Source organism: Sceloporus occidentalis, unplaced genomic scaffold (genome assembly GCF_023333645.1).
Source record: "Sceloporus occidentalis isolate IW3139 unplaced genomic scaffold, rSceOcc1.0.p SCAF_8, whole genome shotgun sequence".
Taxonomy (NCBI): Eukaryota; Metazoa; Chordata; class Lepidosauria; order Squamata; family Phrynosomatidae; genus Sceloporus; species Sceloporus occidentalis.
In genome coordinates this window covers 12,128,451-12,152,102 of record NW_028316988.1, presented here as the reverse complement: position 1 = coordinate 12,152,102, position 23,652 = coordinate 12,128,451, and the positions used below count along the sequence as shown (strand labels likewise).

At 48.8% G+C, this 23,652-nt stretch overlaps 1 protein-coding gene across 9 annotated transcripts in view; it reads right to left on the bottom strand.

Annotated features, from left to right (window-relative positions):
- Positions 1–2,346: 2,346 nt before the first annotated feature.
- LOC149307933 (disabled homolog 2-interacting protein-like) overlaps positions 2,347–23,652 on the bottom strand; it is a 142,621-nt gene continuing 121,315 nt past the window's right edge. For 4 of the 9 annotated variants that reach the window (XM_089534646.1, XM_089534649.1, XM_089534654.1 and 1 more), the window contains 10 exons: positions 22,990–23,134; positions 22,336–22,480; positions 21,502–21,738; positions 19,430–19,631; positions 18,114–18,292; positions 16,074–16,986; positions 13,668–13,820; positions 10,354–10,559; positions 9,477–9,564; positions 2,347–8,075 (listed from right to left, as the gene is read on the bottom strand). In XM_089534646.1, coding sequence (XP_089390772.1) covers positions 7,908–8,075; positions 9,477–9,564; positions 10,354–10,559; positions 13,668–13,820; positions 16,074–16,986; positions 18,114–18,292; positions 19,430–19,631; positions 21,502–21,738; positions 22,336–22,480; positions 22,990–23,134 — 2,436 coding nt within the window. In that variant the 3' untranslated portion in view covers positions 2,347–7,907. The remainder of the gene's footprint in view (positions 8,076–9,476; positions 9,565–10,353; positions 10,560–13,667; positions 13,821–16,073; positions 16,987–18,113; positions 18,293–19,429; positions 19,632–21,501; positions 21,739–22,335; positions 22,481–22,989; positions 23,135–23,652) is intronic. The other 5 variants (XM_089534650.1, XM_089534647.1, XM_089534648.1 and 2 more) reach the window with 5 other exon arrangements.

Sequence of the window (23,652 nt, the reverse complement as noted above, 5' to 3'; positions counted from 1 at the left end):
CTGCCATCCCAATGTCAAAATCTGGAACAAGCAAATAGGAAAGCTAGGCTTTTACCAGGTCTCAGGGTCTCCAGTCTTTCTGGGTCATTTTTACCCAGGGAACAAGGGTGCAAATTCTCCAGTCTTGGTGGGCCTAGAGAGGAAAGAGCTGGGTGCAAATCTCCAGCTTGCCTCAGCAGCAGCTTGTGATAATTTGTAGTTGAGCTGTTGCTGCAGCTTCCAAAGGCTCTCCAAGAGGTCTGTGTATTTACTTTGCTTCCTACAAGGCTCACCCTCCGCTCTGCTTTGCATCCACCTTTTGTCTTGGAAGCATATAGGATAATGTGATCCCCAAACTCCGGCTTTCCAAGTGTTTTGGACTTTAGCACCCAGAATCCCAGACCATTGGCCAAGACAGCTGAGGCTGCTGAGAGCTGGAGTCCAAAAAACACCTGGAGGACCAGACTTTGGAAATCGCTGGGGCTGGATTAAGTGTTCCTTGTCTTGTTTCCCTAAGGAATGATTTCCACCTTGATCTGTGAACAGCCCTTTTACATATGAATTTCAAACATATATATCATGCATGACAGGACATACCTTCCTATTCTTTTCCTTTTTACGTCTTATGATTTTTAGGTGGCACACCATGGATAGGTTTTATGGTGTTTTGATGCTGCTGTATAGCGCCGTGTAAAACGCATGGCGTTATATAAATATCATGATGATGATGATGATGATGATGATATAGATATAATTCCTGTTTTAGAAAAAGGTTTCTCCCAGGCCCAACTTGGCAGAAATGCCTCCAAAAGGACATTTGGAACAACTCTTTAAGGGGCTTCACTTTGCTGACCCTTGAGCTAGAAGTGGGTTTGGGTTTGAATTTGGATGCAGCTCAGCCCTGGGGGGCTTCATGGCCCTCTATGGAAGACTGACATTCATATTTTGGTATCTTTCTTCCTTGCCCTGTCCCTTTGTCTGTGTGCATAGCTGTGTGTGTGTGTATGCACACTCTTTCCCTAGTTCTCATTTGTATGTAACTCCATCATTCTTCTTCTCAAGCCTTCATTTCTTTTCCCTATTAGCTGCTGCTGCTGCTGCTGTTGCTATCTGGAAAGCCATCTGTGTCACAGAGTACCTTTTTGTTGGATTTTCTCTCTCCTTTCCCGGCTGCCAGGGAAGATCAATGGGGCAGAGATGCTGGGGATGATGGGGAGAACCTGGAGGCTGTGGCTGTCCTTCCTTCCCTCCTTCCCTCCTTCCCCACATTTGCTCCAACACCAGCCTTGCCTTTGCACCACGAAATCTCCTGCCTTGACACACTGGCTCTGTCTCTCTCTTTCCCTTGAGTAAAATATTAATGTGTTACCTTTATGTGTAAATTGTCTTTCTTATTTAAAGAGAGGCCCCTGTTTAGCATGCAGGGAGGCACTGCGTTTCTGCTGCAAATGTCTTCGTTGGAGGCTGCCTTTGGCAAAACTATGGCACATCATCCGATTGTGCTTTTGCTGAGAAACTTGACCTAGAGAGAGGACGGCGAGGGCCGTTGGGGATGGAAAGGGGACGTAAGTTCCTTTTTTGGACTACAACCACCAGAATCCCCAGCTAGCGTAGATTCTGGGACCTGCAGTCCTTCAAAAGCAACTTTCCCTAAAGCTTTCCTGACCTAGGCTTGTCGCTTGCCCTGCTGGGCCTGAGCCTCCAGTTTTCAAGGGTGCTTTGAAATTCCTCCTGGACAGAAGGTTGAAATGGAGGCCATGCCCTGGAAAAAGAGGACCTCTGGTCACCCTGCCTCCAGGTGGAAAGCAAGGCTACCCATTCTCTAGTGTTTTTTGGGGGTGGGTTCAGCTCCAGACATGAGGGAAGGGCTGGGTGCAAATCTCCACATCAGTTACTGTAGGAGAACCATAGCTTGCTCCACTGCTGATTTAGTGCATCAATGGGATCCTAGCCATAGAATTTTATAGATGTTTGTAAGTCAATGTATGCGATGCTTGGATTACTTACTGTACCAAAAAACCAAGCGTTGGTTTTGCATTGGCACACACTGGTCTCTTAATGGCCAGCGTCTGGATGGACATCGGTGTCCATTGCGCATGGGGCCATGGCTCACCAGTCACTCCACCATTGTGCCACTGATGCCCGCATGTTGTAATGCCACAAAAGCCCCTAGGTGAACATGGAAATTAATTTAAGATTTAATGTAGTTTTCTGCACGTTGGGCCATTCGTGAAGATGTAGGTCCCAAGCAAAATGCCATCCAAACCTTGTTTCCCCAGAAAGGACTTTTCCCCTGTTTGACAGAACTCAGAAACGGTGTTGAGCAAAGCAGGCCTTTCCTATCCGTCCCACAGAGAGAAGCAGGAATAAAATAGCTAAATAAATCTTTAATACTCTTCTAATTGCAAATGTACATAAATTGCACAGCCACATAGTTTTTTCTTTCCCCCGACACCGACTAGTTTCTCTGTACATTATTACATTGGGTTTTTGTTCGTTTGTTTTAAAAGAGGCTGAAGGAGAGTCAACCAAGTCCTGCCCACAGCTTCATATAATTAATAATAATATCATCATTATTACCGTTATTATTTTAAACATAATTACAAAAAAAATTTCATTTCATTTTTTGCTTGGTTTTTTCTTTCCTTTATAAGGGTATAAAACATGTTTTTTTGAGTTTCAAACTGCTGCAACAGGAACAAATATTGGCCGGAGCAGATATACAGAGATTAGAGAGAGAAAGAGAGGGAGGTATTTATATAAGTATATATATTTATATATATATATATATATATAATTTTAAGACACAGTGATGCAAATGAGGGGGGGACCCAAGACATGGAGTCGGACACCGATCGGGCGCCAAAAACGTGGAACATATACAGCTTGACTTGGGAAAAGTCCTTGTTTTGGTGGCACTGGAAAAAAAGAAAGTCCTTTTGGATTAAGGTAATGTCCATCTTCCTTGGATTTAGCTCAGAGATAAAGTCCCAGGCGCCATCCCTTTTGGCCCAGTTTCCTTTCTTTCAAGGCAAGGAGCACTTAGGCCCTTGGTCTCCATGTTGGAGGCTTACTATGTGCGGAAACCGATGTGGCAGATACGGTTTCCAAACGGACGTGGGCACATGGGAACAGACTCTTCTGTGGCACTTGGAAGAAAGGGCAAAGAGAGAGGGAAAAGTCTGCAGAGGAGAGGTGAGGGCTAGAGAACAACAGCCACCCGTTGGGTTTCCTTTTGCACCCAGGACCCTCTAGTATGTCAACTTGGGGTTTACTTGTTCTGTAAGGCAAAGGGGGAAATGTTTTATGGGGACAGCTAAGGCTTTGCTGTTTGGCCTGGGGTTCGCTTTAATGCAAAGTTAGACACAACTGGAGTAGCCATGGATCAGGCAGAAAAGGGACCCAACCATGGGAGACCCCTGGGCAAACCTCTCTTGTCGCCAAAGGCCCTTGAAGTGGGCAGCACAGAGGCCACTCCAGAACCCAGCATCCTTCACTAAACCAGCTTGCCTCTTTGTGGTTGTGTGCCTTTAAGTTGTTCCTGGCATATGGCCACCCCAAGGCAAACACCTCTCCTGGGGTTTCCTTGGCAAGATGGGTTCAGAGGGGATTTGCCATTGCACAAGATCATGGCCAAGTGGGGATTTGAACCCTGGTCTCCAGAGTCGTTCAAACCACCGCACCATGCTGGCTCCTGGGTCTCCGCCATAGCCCAAACAAGGTATTTTTCGTACCTGTTTCTTGGCTTGTGAGTGCTAAGGGAGGATATTTGGGCTCTCCGCTTCATGAATCCCATGTAAGCTAGAGAAATAACTCACAACTAGGGCCCTGGTTAAGCTCCGAAGGGGTCTTTGTGCGTTGAGGAGTGGGGCGAAAAGGGAATGCCATCCATGCTCACAGATACATTCTCATACACCTTTGGCTTCTAAATACAGGCCCTCCTTCGGGAAGTCATACATCCGTGTTTTTTGGGGGGGAGGCAATGGCTCAGAGCAGCAGGTTTTGCGCATGGCTTGCTCCCCTGTCATACCCCCCAATAATGCAAAGAACAGAGGAGGACAAGGGTATGGCGTTGGCATGGCTTTTGTTGTTGTCCCCGATGTTTCTGGCACCTCTTGGAAGTCCACTGCTGTCTCTCTTGAGCTTTCCTGCTCAACAACAATAACTCCCATGTTGTTCAAAATAAAAGGCTGTATCAGAAACAATCTTCTCTTAGGATGCATTGGATGCCAGCAACTGTCCAACCCAGAAAACCAGATCCACTATATAGATCTGAAATGTTGCATATCATTGGTGGCACCGAAACCCAATTCCCTCTCATATCCTCCCATGATGTAGCAGTAAACACCATTTGGAAAATAGGCAAAGTATCAGAACCGTCGGAACCAAAATCACTTTCGTTAGGTGAAAATGGCACATTACAATCATACATTCAAGCATATTTGTGTTTGTTGCATTACCAAAAAAATATATGAAACAGTATGACTTCTGTTCATAATGATCTATGTATCACCACCATTAATGTTTTAAAGAAAATAAATTCTTAACAGATTGTTTGAATTATAGAACAAGTTCTTATGGCAAAAGATCTCAAAAATGGCAAAAGACCCGGTTGCACCAAAGGAACCCTTTGACTGCTCCAAGGGGGCATTGTTTTCTATAGGTGAACCATTTTGGGAGAGGGATTTGGGGGGTGGGCATGTCCCCTGTTCACACGTGCCTAGGTACATCTTTATAAAGAGGTCCTTATTCCTTGGTCACTCGCTGTGCAATGAGATCCGCTAATGGGCATTTGGCAAACAACCCGTTTGTGTGGGTTGTGCAACTTGTGTGTGCAAATGGTGAGGGTTGTGCAAGAGGGACCCATCCCCACGTGAGAACCCAAAGGTACCCCCCATTCAACAGCAGCAGACCTCAGGTCAATGGGGGAGGGCATTGTTCTGGCCCAAATGCCCCATGAAACCCTCCTCCGCAAATGGCCTTTTAAGGCAGCCGTCAGATGCAAAAAACCTAAACTGGCCATTCTGGGGGAGGCCTTTTGCAGGAGGGCTTCCCACCAGAGATTCAGTTTTTTGTGTCCTGGTTTTCATTTGGGTTGTGGGTGAATGGCTCTATGTGTCTCCAAGTCTCCTGTTGATTTATCAATCTCATGGGGTTTTCTTAGGCAAGAAAGGCTCAGAGGTGGTTATGCCAGCTCCTTCCTCTGAAATGGAGCCTACAGCCCCATGTGGTCTCCCATCCAAGTACTAACCAGGACTGAACATCCTTGGCTTCCAAGAACAGAAAGGATCTGGTGCCTTTAGGGTATTTAAGCCCTTAAAGTCTACAGAGAGGGCTGACATGTTCTTCCTTGGCATTGTGTACTTAAAATAATCCTCCTGGTGCACACATTGGGTTGTGATTTTGGGGTGGGATGGGGAAAGGGCAAGCACCTTGCAGGGGTCAAACCTCTATCTCCTTTGCAGCAAAGGAACATGATTGTCGGACAGGTCCAGATCATTCAGTCCCGTGGGCGACGGTGGCACGGAATAGGCTTGTTTTTAAAAAATTAGGTTTGAAACCATGTTATCGGTGGGCTTGGGAAGGGCGGCTGGTTTGTGCTAAGCACTAGGCAACTTAAGAAACACCACAGGTGCGTGCCAACGTAGCCCTGTGCCAAAAAGCATTTTGGAGCCACGTGGAATCCAAGGACGTCCTGGTTTCTTCCCAGCGCTTTGTTCTGTGTGGCTATTTTGTGGCCCCGCCACAGACTGCCTTGCCTCCTACCCCCTGCAAACACACCCTGGGCTTGGCATGGAGGAGGACATGCGCACAATCCACCCGCAAGCCGTTTGGAAGTTAGTAGGGGCGCACACCCTGCCATGCCGCTGGCCCTCAGCTAGCCAGGACACTGGGGGGAGGAAGAGAAGGAGGAAGGCTCCCTTGGGAGCGGCTAATGGTGGCCAATGGCTGCCCAGCGATCCTGAAAAGGGGAGACACTTTTCGGAGGCCGCTGTCCTTGCTGGTTAGTCCCTTTTGAGGCCTTCGAGCCGGTTAACTTCCCACGCAGCACCCACTCCCCCTTAAAAGAGGATAGTACTCCAGAAAGTGGACTGCTTTTGATTTTTGACTGTTTTTATTCCTAACGCATACTGTGAAAGAAAAGAGATAGGCGTTACCGATCTTCATGCTTCTTGGGTAGGCCAAAAGTTTTTTCTTTTCCCCCCTTCTCAGACTATGCATTTCCCTCAAAACAGCCCTTCCAATAACCAGTGGGGGGGGGGGGGGAGAGAAATGGGTTTATGGCAAGGCTAGGGTTAAATTCCCCCGGCTGAACAATTTGGCCCAAGATGCAGGTCGCTCAGTGCTGGACTTTTGTGGCAAAACTTGTAGTTGTTGCTTCCTTTCTGCTACCTGGCTGTTTAAATGTGAGAGACACAAGGTACTGGACCTGGTCCACTCCAAGTGCAAAGCCAAGTCTTTGCCACCAAGTCTCTGCATTGGTGCTTTCTGCGCTAGAAGTGGAAACTCAGGGTCTCCTTCCACACCCATCGCTACCCAGTGGCCTCTTGCTCTTTGCAATGATCTGCCTCCCCTTTTCTCTTTGTGCCAGTTGATTTTGGGCACAAATAGACTGGCCTAGTGAAGCTGATGTCCCCTTTTACAAATGAAGCTGGCCAGAAGTGGCCTTCCCTGGTAGGATTAAGGCCGCTGTCAATGGCATGGGTACAAAATACCTCTATCTGCTAAAAGTTAGGCCTGGCCTTGGTGTGTGTGTGTGTGTGTGTCCCCATTCCCCTTTATCATCTGGCTGCCATTTCCAGTAAGTTTAAGGCAGTCAGTGAGACGGCTTAACATACTACCAGGAATCTACTGTGGGGTGAGAGACACACTGAGTATGGCTCAGTGTAGCTTCCATCCACAACATGGTTGGTCTGAAGACCCAATTGTGAGTAACTGGTATCTTCCATGGAGCTGGACTCCTGGGAGTAGCAACCATGCAGCCTTCCAGATGTTGCTGGACTCTACTCCCCACTGGGCTATAATAGGACTATTGCGTGCGGATGTCCAAGGACACCTGGAAGTTTGCACAAGTCCCACCCAGCGCTACCTCTGGCATGGAGGAAGAAGGGTAATCTGTGGCACTGAGTGGGGCACCCCAAAGATAGGAGGAGGAGAAAGTGATGGTGAGGGGAACAGCTCCTGGTGCCCAGCGCTGCCTCTTCCCTCTGAAGGAAACCTGTTAAACTGGGACCTACGGCTGTGAGAGAGGATAAAATCCAACACAAGGGATGCCACAGAAAGGTTGGCCTATCGCTTGACCAGTGGTGGAGCGGAGTTAGAAAGAATGGCCCGGAGCAGCACAGCAGGGCAGGGCTCCCTGGAGATGCTTCTGTGCCAGACCATGCGCACCAGGGGATGATAGGACTTGCAGAGGCGGTGCCTGTTCTGCATTTTGTGTTTGGTTTTTGCAGTAGTTCCATTCACCCATCTTTCAGCCCGCGTCCTTCTCCCTCAAGGCTCCGGTTGGCTTGCCCAGTGGCGCATCTCTCGGAGTAGGAAAAAAGAGGGTCTCCTTCACTCAGAAATCCTCCTCCGTGGGATGTGTTTCTCATCATCATTTTAATGGTCGCAGCTACAGATGGCAACGTCCGTCTCTGCCCGTCGCTTGATGCCATCCCTTGAACGTAGGGGAGTGGGGGGGCACCTCAGTGTTTCTGGTCATGCCAGCCATCTTTGGCGATGAAAAGGGTTGTGGGACATAGATCTTCCTATCACCCCTGGGGGGGTTTAGGGGGGCACCAAAGACCCCTACAATGTGGTTCAACCCACCTGCCGCTGCTGCGCTTGCGCTCTCTTTCTCTCTTTCTGGGCCGGGGTCTTTCCTCTCTCTCTCTCTCTCTATTCCTCATTCTCTCTCTCAAAAATCTCATTCTCTGGCAGCAGGGTTAACAATTGCTGCTGTTTCGGAATTCGCCGTTCTCTGTAATCTGCAATTTAGTTGGGTTTGTGGGGGAGATCCCGTTACGGGTCTGTGTGCTGTACCTCTCTTTCAGCTGCGTGAGGGCGCTCATGAGGCGGGCGTTGGCAGCGTCCAGGGAGGCAATGCGTTTTTCCTGTGGGGAAGAAAAAAAGAAAGGAAAGAAAGAAAGAAAGAAAGAAAGAAAGAAAGAAGAGAGAGAGTCTGGGTCAGTTGTCTTTCTTATGAGTAGGGAGGTAAAGAATATAGTCAGCCCTCTATAGCCATAGATGCTGCATCCATGGAATCAACCATGCACAAAAGCAAATCTTAATTTTGCTGTTTTATATGAGACACCATTTTGCTACGCCGTTGTATATGGTTGTGTATGAACTGATATGAAAATCTTCTCCCAAAATGTCATCTAAGCTTCCCCCTTCATCAGGATTTCAAAACTGCCCAAATTTCAAGATCTGTATGCTGCAAAACCCGGCCCTTTCCCCAGAAGCGCTCTGCAGCCGGCTGATTAAGATCTCCGGGTGACTTGTCTGATTCCCGATATTGAATGCTGCCCAGAGACTAATTAAGAGATCAGCCAAGCGGCGTCTTTGCATCGGCCAGCAGCTTCTCTGATTGCCGCTAATAATGGAAGCGCCACAGAAGAGGGCCACCTCTTCGAAATGAGACGCTATGCAAATCCCCGCTGGGCCGCTCGGATAACTCTCCCCCTTTCTGTCCTCTCCCTGCCCCGAGCATTTGCTCTCCCCCTCGACGGAGAAGGTTGCAACCTTCAAACGGAGCTCGCCTGCCTCTCCTTCACAGCCCAGCATGTGCAAATGGCACTGAGAAAGGCTCCTCTGTCTCTGCATTATGGGGCCATGTGCAATGGCAGAGGCACAGATTTAAGATGGTGGCAACCCAGGTGGAAACTCTGGCTATGCTGGAGTTGCTGAATCGTGCAGGAGGAGCACTTAAGAGTTTGGACCGATGACATTTTTGGAATGGCAACTCCCCAAATCCCCCAACCAGCATTCTTAGTGGCTAGGCCTTGTGTGGGAGTCTGGGAGTTGTAGCCTTAAAAAGATAGCATTGGCAAGCATTGATGCATTCAGTGCATTTTGTACCCTTAACGCCTCTTCATTTAGGCATTTTCAGAAGGGGTTGAAGAGCAAGTGCAGCTGAACTGAAAGCCTTTGGGATCCAGGATGAGGAGCATGTAGTCTTTCAGATACTGCTCAACTGCAACTTTCCATCCCTCAACACTGACTAAGTTGGCTGAGGTTGATGGGCATTGTGGTCCAACAGCATCTGGAGGGCTATGTTCTCCCAGAATTGGTTAGAGTTGTTCCCTTTCCCTCCGCCACTGTTTTTCAGGCTCAGAAGTCTTGTTTTGGGGTTCCCATTTGTAATGAGTTGGGTTTCTGAAGTCCTTGGACAACATTAGCAGCTGTTCCGTGCTACACAAAGAGTGGGTTTGTACTAGGGACCTTGTTGGATACTTTTCTGCATTGGCTTGGCAGTGCGTTTGCCAACCTGCCTGCCTGGGTCCTCCTCATACCTGTGCGTCTATAATCTTCTGCTTGGAATCCACAGCTGCCTGCATTTCCGCATGGTCTTTCTTCAGCTCCTCTTCCACCGACATCAGCCTGGGGAGGTGGGCGGGAAATCAGACGCCATTTTAAGGTTAAGCTTTGCTTTCCTTTTTAATAAAACTGTGCTGCCCTTTCGTACTGATTTACAACCATCAGTGTGCCTCTTCCTTTCCAAAATCACATGCTTTCCCTCAAATGATATTTCTGGCTCCCAGCCTGGAAGAAGCCAAAGCAAAGCAGGGAAGTTATCTTTGGATAAGAAGCTGGAATAACACCGGTGAGCCATGGAGGGTGAATCCAAGATTTAACAGAGTTATCCAGAGGCTAAATCAGTATCCCAGACAGAACCTCTCCAAATTCAGAGCAGATTTACTGCCTCCCAGCATGGTAGTCACTGGCCACCATTGTTGGTGAAACACCTTCAGGACCCTAGGAGCCAAATTAAATTCTCAGGGGCCACATGCCAATGACAGGAGGGATCAAATGCCAGCGGTTATACAACAAATCTGCCTGGCCGTTTGAGATGGATAATTGTTTCGTATGGTGCTTTTGGAAAGGGGGATCGTACTAAGCAATGGGAGTGAAAGGGTAGTGGCTCTGTTTTGAAAGGTAGTAAAACTGGGGTAATACATTTGTCAAGTTGCCGTGAATTGGGAGGACTGTGGTCTTGCCTCTTGGATGAGGCACCTGCTGCAAGCTCTTTTTACAGAATGTTTGTGTGTTTTATGGACATGAGGACTAGAAACCTAAGTGCAGCAGGTGGGCTTTTGTTCATAACAATCTGTGATTGCTTCTTGCAGGGCAGACTGGCATCGTGGGCACCAGGGTCTGGGCGGCTCCTACCTGCTGATGATGCCCTTCATCTGGATCTCCTTGTCCTCCTGCTGCCTCCGCAGCCGCTCCTCGCTCTCCTCCAGCCGCGCCTGATATTCCAGCATCAGCTTTTGGGTTGTCTCCTCCTGGCACTTGAACCGGGCTTCATACTCCTCCAGCTTCTTGTTGGATATGCGCAGCTTGTCCTGGAGCACCACCACGTCCTGCTGATACTGCTGCAGGGAAGAGGGAGGCAAGCAAAGGGCAAACGTTGGCACCATCATCTTCTGCCTTCGCTGACCTCCCCGAAGAAGCAAACAAATCCACCCTGACTGGCCACTTGGCGCCCCTTTCGCCTGCGGCCGGTCTTCCCCTTTGGGCAGCCATGAACCCATCTGCAAAGCTAGGCCATGCTCCATAGGAAAAGCCACAGATTAGCAGGGAGGGTGAGCATGTTTCCAATGCAACTGATCATGATATGAGAATTTGGCAAAGCTAGACAGCCCTGGGGGAGTCTATCTGGGAGTGTTTTGCCCCTGTATGTCTATTTGTGGGGAGCTCTATGGTCAGGGATTTGATTCTTCAGAAAGCACAGGGACCTGAGTGTTGACTGGTGGCAACCATGGGATCCATATACCCAAAGCAACAGTGGAGCATAAAGTAGGTTTTTACGAGGAAGAGGACAAAGCTGACCTGGAGCAATGGTTTCTCTCCAATGACATTTAACCACAGAGCAGTTTACTCCTGCTGAGTTCATTCTGGCTTACTCCCAGGTAAGGGAGCTACTCTCAGGTTCCCAGGAAGGGCTGAGTTTTCCTGTCTTTTAAAACTGAGCTTGGAATAATTACTGTATATACCCGACTATACATTGAATTCATGTATAAGTTGAGGGCAGGTTATGGGAGCAAAATTAAAGATTTTGGTCTGACCTGTGGATAAGTTGAGGGTAAAATTTAGGCGCCTGTAACAAAGGATGTCAAGGATGAAGCAAAGGAAAGCAGTGCCAAAGAACATACAAAGTCCTGTTAAATACAATGGCATAGTAAAATGGTCTCCCTTATATAAAATGGCAAAATCAAGAGGTTGCTTTTTGTGTGATTTATATATTTTAAAAACATTTTCAAGCTGTGGATGCTTGAATCTGTGGATTAAAAAATCCGGAGGGCTGACTGTACTTAGCACTGACCTGTGGATAAGTCGACATAGGTTTTTTGGGTGACTAACATTTATAGACTCATACATGAGCATATACAGTAGTCAAAAATTAATTTCACCCCCCAATTTGTTGAATGTTTTTATTTCAGCAATAAGTTAGAAATGCTTTGATTTTAATTGTTGAAAGAGCAGACACCTTTGTCTTAATGTTTCTTGTTATGTTCACCTGTTATGGCGCATTTCCTGCAACCCTGAGTAATGCTGTTGGCTGGAATCCACCATCATTGTGTACATTATCCTAACTGTACACTTAGTAGTTATGTGGCAGAGGCCCTAAGAAATGCAACAGCAGACTTTTCCTGGATACAGACGTTGCAGAAGAGCCCAGTTCTAATTCCTGCGGATGCAAGTCCACTCACGCAGACGCAAGTCCCCAACAGGATTCTGGCCGTAAAGTTTAACGATTTAACGAAATAACTAACCAATTAAATTCCTGGATGTTCGGCATTCGGTGGATTGGAATCCCTCGCCAAATTAGCATTAACATCTTAATGCGCCTGCTAATGTTCCCAGGCAGAGTCTGTTGTGGCATTGATCCAAACATGGCAGACACGCAACGATTCTGAGAAACTGTTGTGATTTTATTTTTAAACCTGAGGTTACTGAAAGGGAAAATGTTATTTTATTTGTAAATCTGATCTTTGGCAGCGGGGGGGGGGGGGGGGCATTTCATAGATTTGAGTGGGGTTTTGGGCATCCGATTTTTGTTTGAAAGCTATCTTGACAGTTTACATCAGACACCAAAGTTGGTTCCCAGGATTGTCAACAGTCTGGTGTGATCAGGATGCACAATTCGGGGGATGAGATGGGAATGGAAGAGATCTCCCTTCCACTTCTGAGAAAGGAGGTTTTCTGATGAGGTTTCTTTAGTGGCTGCTGCTATCTTTGTCTGCCGTGTTTTGTCAGAAATAAAGCACAAGAAAGCTTTGGGTAGCGGAAAGGGAAGTTTGCATTTGCAAACCTGGGTGTTATAGACAACCCAAGATGAACTGCAGTGGGGTCACTGCTCCTGAGTAAATGCCTCAAAAGATGTTGGCTAAGAGGCTGGGCAGACGGAAGAATCAAAAAGGGGCAGAGATGGATGAGAAGCAGACGATGGACCATGCATTAAGGCCGGGTGGGCAACCATAGCAAAGTAGGGGACTTCATTTGCCCCACAGGAGACCCCCAAAGGGCCACTCCTGCCCTACAACATCCCCTTTAAAAAAACCTCCTATTTTGGGGTCTCCGAATGCCACTAAACACCCTCTGGATGGGTGTGGGCAATATCATCACTATGTGAAATTGAGGGTTTGCATGGCCAGCGTTCATAGTTTTTTGTGGGTTTTTCGGGTTATGTGGCCATGTTCTAGAAGAGTTTGTTCCTGACATTTTGCCAGCGTCTGTGGCTGACATCTTCACGATCCCCTAATCATGATCTTCACTATGTTTTTGGTCTCCTCTGGGCCATTTAGTATATTAGAGCTTGGAATGTTTCCTTTTTTGGATGACGATCCTGTGGGATTTTGGGACTTGTAGGCCAAAGAAGGAAAGTTTCCAAACTCAGTGAAGGATGGTTTTCATCTAGATTGGGCTGGGGAGTGGTAAGACTTCATATTAGGCTGGCAGCCTATTAGTGTTATATTCAGATTTAAGTTGTGCTGTGCATGCGGTGGTTTTCTTTTTGGACAATGCACAGCAGTTGTACCCAACTGATGGTGGTGTGAGTGAAGTTGGGCACATGAAACTGTTGCCCATGAGAAAATCCATGGCCTCTACACATTGCCTTTGTGGACTCTGCATTGCAACTGCACAAAATCTTGTTGGTCTGTTGGTCATGCACATTGGCCCCTGGACCACTTACACTGTGCTCCATTGAGGTTTGGGACAGGGCTGTGTAATGCAATTCCGCCACTATGTATTTGTGTGTGTGTTTCATGTTGCATGAGAAGTGTCCTAATTTTAATGCACAAAAGGAGCGCACGTGGCGCATGTCCCATCTCCTTAGGGGCACCCTGAGAGCTCCTGAGAATGGAGGCAGAAGAGAGAGCAGAGGTCTTTCTGAAAGGTAACGGCTCTCTCTCTCAGTCCCTCTTTCTTTGCTCTCTTTGCTCTGGAGACGCTGCCTTGGCGTCCCCGTCCGGCTTTACCTTTTCCCCTTGGCTGAACTCGTCTTTACTCCGGATCTTATCCCTGTGCTTGGGCTCTGGGTCACTGTTCTCCTCTTCTAAAAATGGCACGTTCATATTCAAAAGCCAAGCGGCTGTGCGGTCCAGGGCATTGGGATGCACGGGTGAAGGGGCCTACAATGAAACATACAACCATAGCGACAAAGAGGGAGGGAGAGAAAAGGAAGAAAGAAAAAGGGGGAAGGGGAGGGAGTGGAGACCGAAATGGACATGAAGCGAGCGAGCGAGAGAAGAGACCGCGTGCCCCAAACGCCTAACGCTTGGGGGCCTTTGGAGACGACTGCTGTCTTGAGGGTGACCCGCCAACCCCAATCTTTCCCAGACCAGAACTGCCCTCCCACACTTTTTGGGGTATTTTTGGTAACCGCATGTCCAGAGTTTGAAAAAGTTACTTTTTTGGACTTCAACTGGCAAGTCTGGGAGCTGTACTCTAAAAAAGCAACGTTTTCAAGTTCTGACCTTGCTTGGAGATTATGAAAGACTGAACAGTTTTTGGGAGAAGTGTATGGCTGTGTATATGTGGGCAAAGTTTAGGTTGGCCTAATAAAGCTTCTGCCCCAATATGGATTTAGGGGTGCTTCTTATCTCAAAACAAGTTCCAATGTGAAGTTGAAGGCTTTCATGGCCAGCATCCATAGTTTTTTGTGGGTTTTTCAGGCTATGTGACCATGTTCTGGCGAAACATCAGGAATAAACTCTTCTAGGACATGGCCACATGGCCTGAAAAACCCACAAGAAAACTATAAAACATGTTCCGTTTTCATATCTGAAGTTAATCCTTTAACTTGCTATTCACTTGCCTTTGTGGTCCATCCACAAACTATACCCTTGGTAGCCATTAAATCCTAGGAGGTATTGCTGCCAATGGGAAAAGGAGGGATTTCTGCCTAGGGATGGTCTGGGTTCTGGGGGAAGGAAAACATCCATTGCACTCTCATTTCTTCCCCTTTGAGATAAGTCCCGCTGCTATTTCTTGATCTAAATTTGGGCTCCCCACCCCTCATCGCCCCACTGATAAGCAGTAGCCCCAGAGGTAGGCAGGGAGGATGTGTTGACAGAATATTATGCTGTGATGGGGGATCTCAGCCAGTAATCTCCAAACTGTGACTATTCATCCAAAACTCTGCATTTTCAGAGACTTTCACATATTAGGGAGAAAACTGATTGGTTTTTTTCTTGACTCTGAGAACGAAGTTTGCAAAGATTTACATTTCTAGACTGGAGCATCAGGAGGCGAAAGAATGGTGGCGTCCATATGGTTCCCTCATCTTTTTGAGGCTGAGCTGGGGTTTGAATAGGAGACACTCTGTAAGTGATTCAACACACCCACTAAACCACTTCCTCCAGATGTTTAGGACTACAACTCCCATCAGCCACTGTCAGCAGGGTCAGTGGCTGGGGTATTCTAGTCTGTAGGGCAAAACATCTGGTGGGTGCCATATTAAAGAAGGATGAGCTAAGTGGTAACAGCCGCCGCTTTGGCACAAGAGACGGTCCTTCACATTTCCAACCAGCGTCCATGGCAGGGAGGGCATAATTGGCTCTCAAACAACAATTAGCATGGTTGAAAATGAACAAGCTGCTTCATTACTTTATCATGTTAGACGCTAATAGTTGGAAAAGAGGCAGATGAACATCAAAATGGGCTGCAGCATCAGCCACAAACACAGGGAGAAAAACCTGCCCAATTCTGCTACCATTCTCTCAGTCTGGCCCCCTATTAATGGGGCAGTGAATTGTCCCTGAGTTTTAGACTGAACTTGAAGGGAATGGTCCAAGGTGCTGAACTCTATCCCCAGAGGAGACTCAGAACCTTGGATTGCTCCTATCAAATTCTGACTAAAACACAGAGAGGATGCACCATCCTGCCGCCATTGGTGCCCCCAGCTCCTGCTGCCTGGTGGGTCAAACCCTTTGAGCCCCCAACCTCAGTCACCCCGAGCAGTGTCCCACAGGAACCATTTTCCTGGTCCAATTACCCTGAGCATAACTCTGGATGGATATGGATGGAGGAAGTGACCATTCTCTCTCCAGCTGTTGCCGGTTAAAACGTTTTTGGCGTCCGGCAGTGGAGCCTGTGAGATGGCACTGGATTCAGCGTGGCATGGGATGGGCAAGCGGGCACATGTACGGGCAAAGCAGCAAGCTGGATGGCAAAGAGAGATGCAGAACGGAGGGACCACCAGTCGCTGCTGTAGAGTGTAAACCTGAGCTGGCATCATCGGGGCACCATAGGAGGGGGCCCCACCTGCTGTCCTGGATAGCTGGGGTTCACTGCCCTCCCTGCTTTACTCCCGGATCTTCTGTCCAGCTGCCCCAAGGATCAGCATCTGCCCCCCACTTCTTTGTGGCCTTCCCCTCACTGACCTGCTTGTGCATCGTGCGCTGCTTCATTTCTGGACTGTCGCCCTTTGAGGAGGAGGACTGTTGCCGGAGCCGGGCGCCGCTGCCCGGCCAGTCGGGTGAAGAGGAAAGCATGCCCCCGCTGGAGGGCCGTGGGTACTGCATGGTGTTGAGCAAGGAGGGAGGGGTCCTGCCCCGTGTGATGGGCGGGGGCGGGGGTGGAGGGGGCGGCTGGTCTATCCGCCGTTGGGGACCCCCGCTGTTCTGCCGGGGCATGGTGGGCTGACCGGCCTTGTCCGTCAGCGAGAGCTGCCGCCGGGCCAGTTCCCCCGCACGCCGGTTGAAGTCCTCCGTGGCAGCCACGGGGGGATTGCCAAAGCCGTGCTTAGTGGTCATGGTGGCTGCCGCGGCGGCCGCTGCCAAGTCCTCACTGTTGCTGTGGGAGCTGAGGGAGCTGTGGCACTCGGAGCCAGAGTCTGCCAGGCCCCGGGGGGAGAGCGGCAGGCCCGCTGCCATCTGGTAGACCGGGTTCTGGAAGGAGAGGGGGGCCAAGAGCTGGGGCCGGCCGGGGGCGCTCTCGGCGTTGGGGGTGGTCGGGGTCTGTCCTGCCCGGCGCACGGTGGCCATGGCGGCCACATTGTTCTGCTGAGTTCGTGTGGCCCAGAGGCTCGGGACTTGCCCGACAGAGGACTGGCTCTCATTGAACGCCTCGATCGTGCCGGGGGGCCCGATGGCCCCACCGTCCAAAATCCGATTGTCTTGCAAGTCCACCATGGAGAGGCTCTTGCTGCCGTTGGACATCTGGACTTCGGGCTCATTGGCCTCCGAGTAACTGGAGCTCCGGGCAGGCGAGGGCTGGGCCCCCGCAGACCTTGTGACAAAAAACAAGTCCTTGTTTTCAGGGGTTGGAGACGGTAACCGTGTGAAATCTATCAGACTGTGGGGGAAATAAAAATGCATAAGGAGAAGAGGAAAAGGAAGACGAAAGAAAGAAAGAAAGAAAGGAGCAGAGAGGACTGAGAGACAGATAGAAAGAGAGAGCTGTGGACGCTACACGGAGGCAGCAGCCCACGGTTACAGGAGAGCAAGCAAGCAAGCGAGCCAAACAAAAACCAAAAAGCATCCTTGATGCTCAGGCGCGGGCATGTGCCGGGTCAAGCAATGCGCGGCTGGTGGGAATGGGAAGAGCTCCCTACATCTTAGAGGAGGAAGAGGAGGAGGAAGCTGGGGTGCTGATTTTGGGAAAGGACCCCCTACTCTGCCCCTTGGCTGACCTTCACAGCCTCCACTTGTATTCCAAACTGGTCTTTCAGTCTTAAATGCAAAGGAACCCGGGAGCCAAAGGCAAGAGTGGTGGGGCTGGAAACACCAAGAGAGTTTCGCTTAAAATTTCTCGTTCCCTGAAACCAAACCTTAGGAGAATCATCTTAGACTTTTGAAAAGGGAAGAAACGCACACAGATATTGAGAACACCCCACACAGAGGTGTCATGGGGAAATGGGGTATACAGCCATTGATTTCCAATGGAGGAGGCAATGGGTGGCCCAGAGGGGGCTTTGCAGCAACGCATGCTCTGAGCCCCCCAGATCAAAGATGCCTTGTTTTGACAGAGTGGTCTGCCCAGAGACCTTCCCCTCTGCATCGTCGCTCCATGCAACGTCTCCTACCTCCTGCTGGGGAAGATAAAGCCTTCCCCTTATAAAGCAATGCCCCCCTCCCCTCACACCTCTCTCTCTCTCTGTGTTCCCTAATTAAACAATTACATAACACCCGGCTTCCCTCTGGAACCTCTCCGTCTCTCACTCAGGGAGGGAGCCTTTTGATTCCTCTAAGTTTTGTTTGCTTTGCCTTTTCCCAAATCTTCAACTGGCAAGCTGCAGAAATAGCGCTAGGCTCCCAGGGCAGGCCAATAGGCCCCCTGTGGACAGGTCCTAATCTCCCAGCACCCCCTGGGCCACTCGCTCCTCCCACCCCACGATCCTCTGGGGCTGCCTCAGCCAGCCTTGCTCTACCCAAGCTCCCCCCTTTGCCTCGCGGCATTCATTCTCTGTGCTCCGCTCTTACCCAGATAAGTCATTCTCGATCACCATCTTCTGCAGCCCCACCGAGATGCTGTTGCTGGCGTTTGGCGTCGAGGCGGTGTGATCCGCCGTGACGGAGACTTGCACACAGGACGGGTTGCTCAGGGCGGAGTTGATGTCCCTCAGGATGCGGGGCAAGGGTCCTAGTTTGTTCGCGGTGCTCTGTGGCAAAAGACAAGCCGTGGGCTTGGTGTAGTCACAAGGGTGGAATGGGGTGCCCCCTAAGTAAGAATCCTGCCCCTTCCAAATAAAACCTTTTTCAAATTTCTAGCATTGCAATAATGTAAAATAGTAATTCACCAATTTTGGTCTTCCAGGTCCTTTGGACTTCAGCACCCAGAAGGCCTAGCCAGCTTGGCCAATAATCAGGAATTCTGGGAGCCGAAGTCCAAAACATCTGGGGGACTAAAGTTGGAGGATCACTCATCCTAAAACTTCAGTTGGGCATTTCTAAACAGAGTTGTGGTATCCAATGAAAAGGGAAAGTCAAAGTGCCCAAAGAGAACAAAGAGGAGTTCCAGTGTCTCATCCTTTGGGATGTGGGGGTTCAAGAAAAGCTCGTGAGGGGAGCATAATTCTTATTTTGTGAGAGCTAGTAAGGTGTTGTGATCTCACTGCTGGACTACGACTCTAGGAGACTAAGGTTCGAATCTCCACTCGGCTTGGAAACCCATTGGGCATATTCTGCTCTCTCAGCCACTGAGGAAGGTCATGGTATCCACCCAACTCTGAACAAATCTTGCCAAGAAAACCCCAATACGTTTGCTTTAGCATTGGCTTAGTCATAAATGGCATGAAGGCAACAACAGCGAATTCATATTTGGAGTGGCAATGTCCAAGTTTTGTCTCCCTCTCCCCATAGCTGCAGCAACTCATGGTCTGAGTTGGGGCCAGTTGTCCAAGAGGTTCCCCTATGGTTGATGTGCTTTGGCGCTAGTCTCCACTGCCGTGTAGCAAAGTCCATGTAAAGTTACACAACATGTGTCGTGATACCGAATCATGTCCATTGGCTTTCCTGATCAGTCATTCTTGAAAGCCAGCATGGCACAGTGAATAATAGGGTTCAAATCCCTGCTCAGCAATGGAAACCCACTGGGTGCTTGGGCAAAAACAGCAAACTCCCCCTGAACAAATCTTGCCAAGAAAACCCTCATGATAGGGTCACAGTAGTGTCTCCATGAATTGGAATTGACTTGAAGGCACAAAATAAAAACAGGTCTTCTCATGATATGTGCAAAGAGGAATGTGTGTGTGTGTGTGTGTGTGTGTGTGTGTGTGTGTGTGTTCAGGACTCCTTACCTGGTCCAGCTGAGCCACAACCTCCCAGAGCAGAGAGTGTAAGGTGGAGAGTTCCCTGCCCAGGTCGATGTACCCTTCAAAGCCCGCCGTGTTGGAAAGCGTCTCTGGGTTGGAGATCTCCAAGAGGAAGCGCTGCATGTTGGTCCATTCGTGCTCCAAGAATTGGTTCATGAAGGACATGTACTCCTCTTTGCTGCCAAACCTGTGACAAAAGAAGCACAGGAGGGAGTCTTGGGTACAACTGGCAAAGGTGAGCCATCAGCGGCAAAGGCCAGAGGGACATGCACGGAGTTTGTGTGCACAGCTGGCAGAAAACTAATTAACTGGTGTGCTAATGTCCGGCGGCCGACACGTTTCTCCCTTCAAAGCCGGCACCTGCGGACGGACGGGAAGGTCAGTGCTTCTAATGAGTGTTTGATGGCCCTCCGAATGATGGATCATTAAAAGATGCCCTCGGCTGCAGCGTTCCTCCACTGCCCTCAATCTGCGTTAAAGGGCAAGCGATGGACTACTCTACAGAGAGACTTGGGTTTGTGCAAACAGAAGACCCCTGTTGCCCACTCCCAAGTGACTCTGGAAGCATATTTGTCAAAGGTAGGGGAAGGTGAATTGGGTCCATGAAAATATCAGCTTGCAGAAGGCTATTGCATGCTGTAAGGTTGACTGGATGAAGAGATGGGTGTATGGAACTGCTTCCTTCCAGGTCTGTTCGAACTTCAGGACCTGGGTCTGAAAATGGCCCTCATCACACCATGGGTAGTAGGTTTTGTAGGGTTTGTCCTCTTCCGGATCCAACTGGACCAGACTAGAGAACCCTAGACTTGCATGGGTCCAAGAGCAATCTGTACGAAAGGAGATGAGGGTTGTGAGGAGTGGGTTTTGCAAAGGGAGTCACAGGCCACCCTGAGTGATACGGTCAAAGCTCACCAACACCACCACAGTCCTGTCCTCCTCCAGCCATTGCACCCAAGGGGAGGACAAGGTCACTCCTGTCGCAAAGCCTCCTGAGCCAAAGGTGTGCTGCCAAATTTAAAAGCTGTTTTGTGTTTGTGTGTTTCGAGGGCCAGCCAGGGATTTGGGGCTGTGGCAGCGGAGGCAGGTGGATCCTGTCAACTCGTGAGACACGGCTGTCCATCCTCCCTCGCTCAAGCAGAGCTGGCCTTAAGACGCTTTAGCCTGCAAACTGTCTCCCAGCATTTCAGAAACCTTGCTGCTGGTGCGGCTGCCTCTACATTTTTATTTATTTTTTAAGCATAAGCTGCTCAGTCTGCCTGAGCAAAGCCAGCGGAGAGATTTCGCAAAATCTTTCTTTTTTTTCCTCCCTCTCTCCTTTGTTTCCACCAAACCTCTGGGCTTAGTTTAGAAAACTGACAGCGCGGCTGTTTTTTCCTGAACTGATCCTCTTGGTTTCAGGGGCTTTAAAAATTCATAACTGTGGGATGCGAGAGTTGGGAGGCAGGGAAGGGCTTAAGCCGAGTTTTGGGTACAAAGGGTTCCCCGTCCTGGCTCCCATCACGTTCTTGCCACAATCCAAAAGGTAGCTTCTGAAACTGGACCCAGTTTCTAAGGCCTGTGAGTAAGGCCTTCCCTTTGCCCTTCCATAATCCTGGCTCACAGTGCCAAGTTCAATCCTGCAATGTCTCCAGACAGATATGGCTCCATATTGCCACACCTATCTGCTTTGTGCCTGCCGGATACTGGCTGGGGCCAATGGGAGTTGTAGTCCCAAGTGACCATACAGACCAGAGGTCTTACTCAGTACATAAGCTTATAAATATGCTATGACTGTGTGCAGGAGGGCTGCAGGTTCACAGCATGGAAAATTAACTTTTTAAGACTAAAATGCCCAGAATTTTCCAGACTTGGGACTGTTTTAGATATCACACTTCCACCAGGAGCAAGAAAGTACAACTTTCCCAGCACAAACATGGTTTCACCAGTGTCACTGCGCAGAGAGGCTTCCAGCCGTGCAAGTCTGACCAGTTAAAGGCCCAGCTGCTGGACAGGAGGGAGCTTGGCAATAAAGCCATCGCTCTGAGAAAAAGAGAGAGGAATTGGAAGGGGAGGCTTACTTGGCAAAGTTGGCCAGGTTCTGGGTGACCTTGGCAATGAGGGTCAGGGTGCGCGCCGTGCGGTCATCGGGGTACTCCTGGAGCAGGTTGAAGAGGGAGGGGGACATGATGGCTGGACAGAGGAAGCGCAGGAAGAGGGAGGCGCTGATGAGGCGCTCGCTGATGTCCGGCCGGCCGCGACTGCTGCACTCCTGGCGCCATGAGGCAAAGACCTCCTTCAGCTCCCGGGGAAAGACGCTGAAGAGCAGAGCTATGTCAGCAGCTTCATTTACCTTTTCACACTCATTTAAAAAAATATTATCTACTGTATGCCAGGGATAGATGACTGGCTGTCTAAACTATTGGAAATGATAGCAATGGATACATTGGCCTGTCGCTTGAATCACAAAGATGTAAATGCAATAGAAGAAGAATGGTTCTCCATTATGGAATTTTGCAAATTAAGATAGTTATAAGGCACAGAAAGATTAAATGTATGGGGAAATATATTTCTTCTTCGTGGTGTCTGTGAATCACACAAATGGGTTATATCTGCGCCTGTGCAGGAAGCTCCTGAGCTTTCTGCACAGGCACAGATATAACCCATTTGTGTATATTCGCAGATGATCACTCAAAGAAATACAGTTACAGGAAACCCTCTCCGTTTAAAGCAGTGATTGCCCAACTTTGGTCTTCCAGGTGTTTTGGATTTCAACTCCCAGAATCCCCATCCAGCTTGGCCAACTGTCAGGAATTCTGGGGGCTGAAGTCCAAAACATCTGGAGAGCCAAAGTTTGGGAATCACCAATCCCCTTCCCAAACCTCCATCCATCCCCACCAGCGCAAGGCACTGACCAGTAGGAGTTAATGATCTTGCAGAAGGCCAGTTCGCAGCACATCTTCAGGTTGCTCTGATGTTCGGGGAGATCCGAGGATGAACATTTGCTGGGGTCCACCTCACAGTTTTCATCCGATTCATACAACGCCTTGATAAACTCGCCTGAGGACAGCAACAGGACAAGCCAGGTACACCTTTAGTTTGTGTGATGCTACAGTGATTGTGCAAGAGTGCAAAGGAAAGTGCAAAATGCAGCAACAGGACTTAGGTTTCCCGAGGGAGGGATGTAGCTACTAAAAGGAGAGCCCTGCTTCTTACAGTCTTATTGGCCATGCTAACTAGGAATGGAGCCTCCATATTTGGTGGCAATCTACCTCTGAGGACAGGGGTACCTACAACCAGGGAAAGGGCTCTTATCCCCCATGTTCTGTTTGTGAGCTTTCCCAAATTGTATCAAGGTGATCACTGAGGAGAAACAAAATATGGACACAATCTCTGCATCAGAGAGCTTGGACAAGTTCCCTTTTTTTGGGGGACTGCAACTTCTGGAATTAATCATCCAGGAACTTGTCCAAGATCTGCCGTGACTGCAGTGCTTCAGAAGCAGCAGGACACACATAAGTGGCCTGGAAATAAGACACGTCCCTTTAATAAGCACATGATAGACCTACCTAATGCATCTTGCAAGTATTTCTGCCCCACCAGCTTCAGGTATTCCTCAATTGCTTTTGTGGCAAGGGTGTTCTCTCGGAAAATGAGGTGTTCGTTTTCGCCACAGCGGTCCACTTCGGACATCATGAGATCGGTCAAGAAATCCTGGAGAAAGGAAACCATGCAGTCAACAGTGTCTCCAAATCAAAAAGGAATCCCATAGCAGTGTCTCCCATTTCACCTAAACATGAAATATTTACCGCACCCATAATCTGCGTTGCTATTCCCTTCCACTTGCTTATTTTTGTGATTTACATTCTACAGCTGCTTTCATTTTTCTGGTGACCTCCAGATGTTTTGGACTACATCTCCCATCAGCCCCAGGCAGGTACAGTCAAAGGCCAGGAGTGATGTGACAAATGCAATTGTGTGTTTGTTTTTGAATATTTGAAAAATGGTTGGAAAAATGTGTTTTTTAAGTATCGGGAAAAGCTGATAAAAAGGATCCTGGACTTGTGTGAATTTTCGCAGCTTGGGACTTATAAGCAATTTAATCTTTTTAAACTTGATTGAATTTGTTTTAATAACTGTAGTAATTTAATTCTATTTTAGCATACTATTTTTGCATGTTTTTAAGTGTATGGTGTTTTTTAATGTTGTAAGTCGCTCTGAGTCTCAGCCGT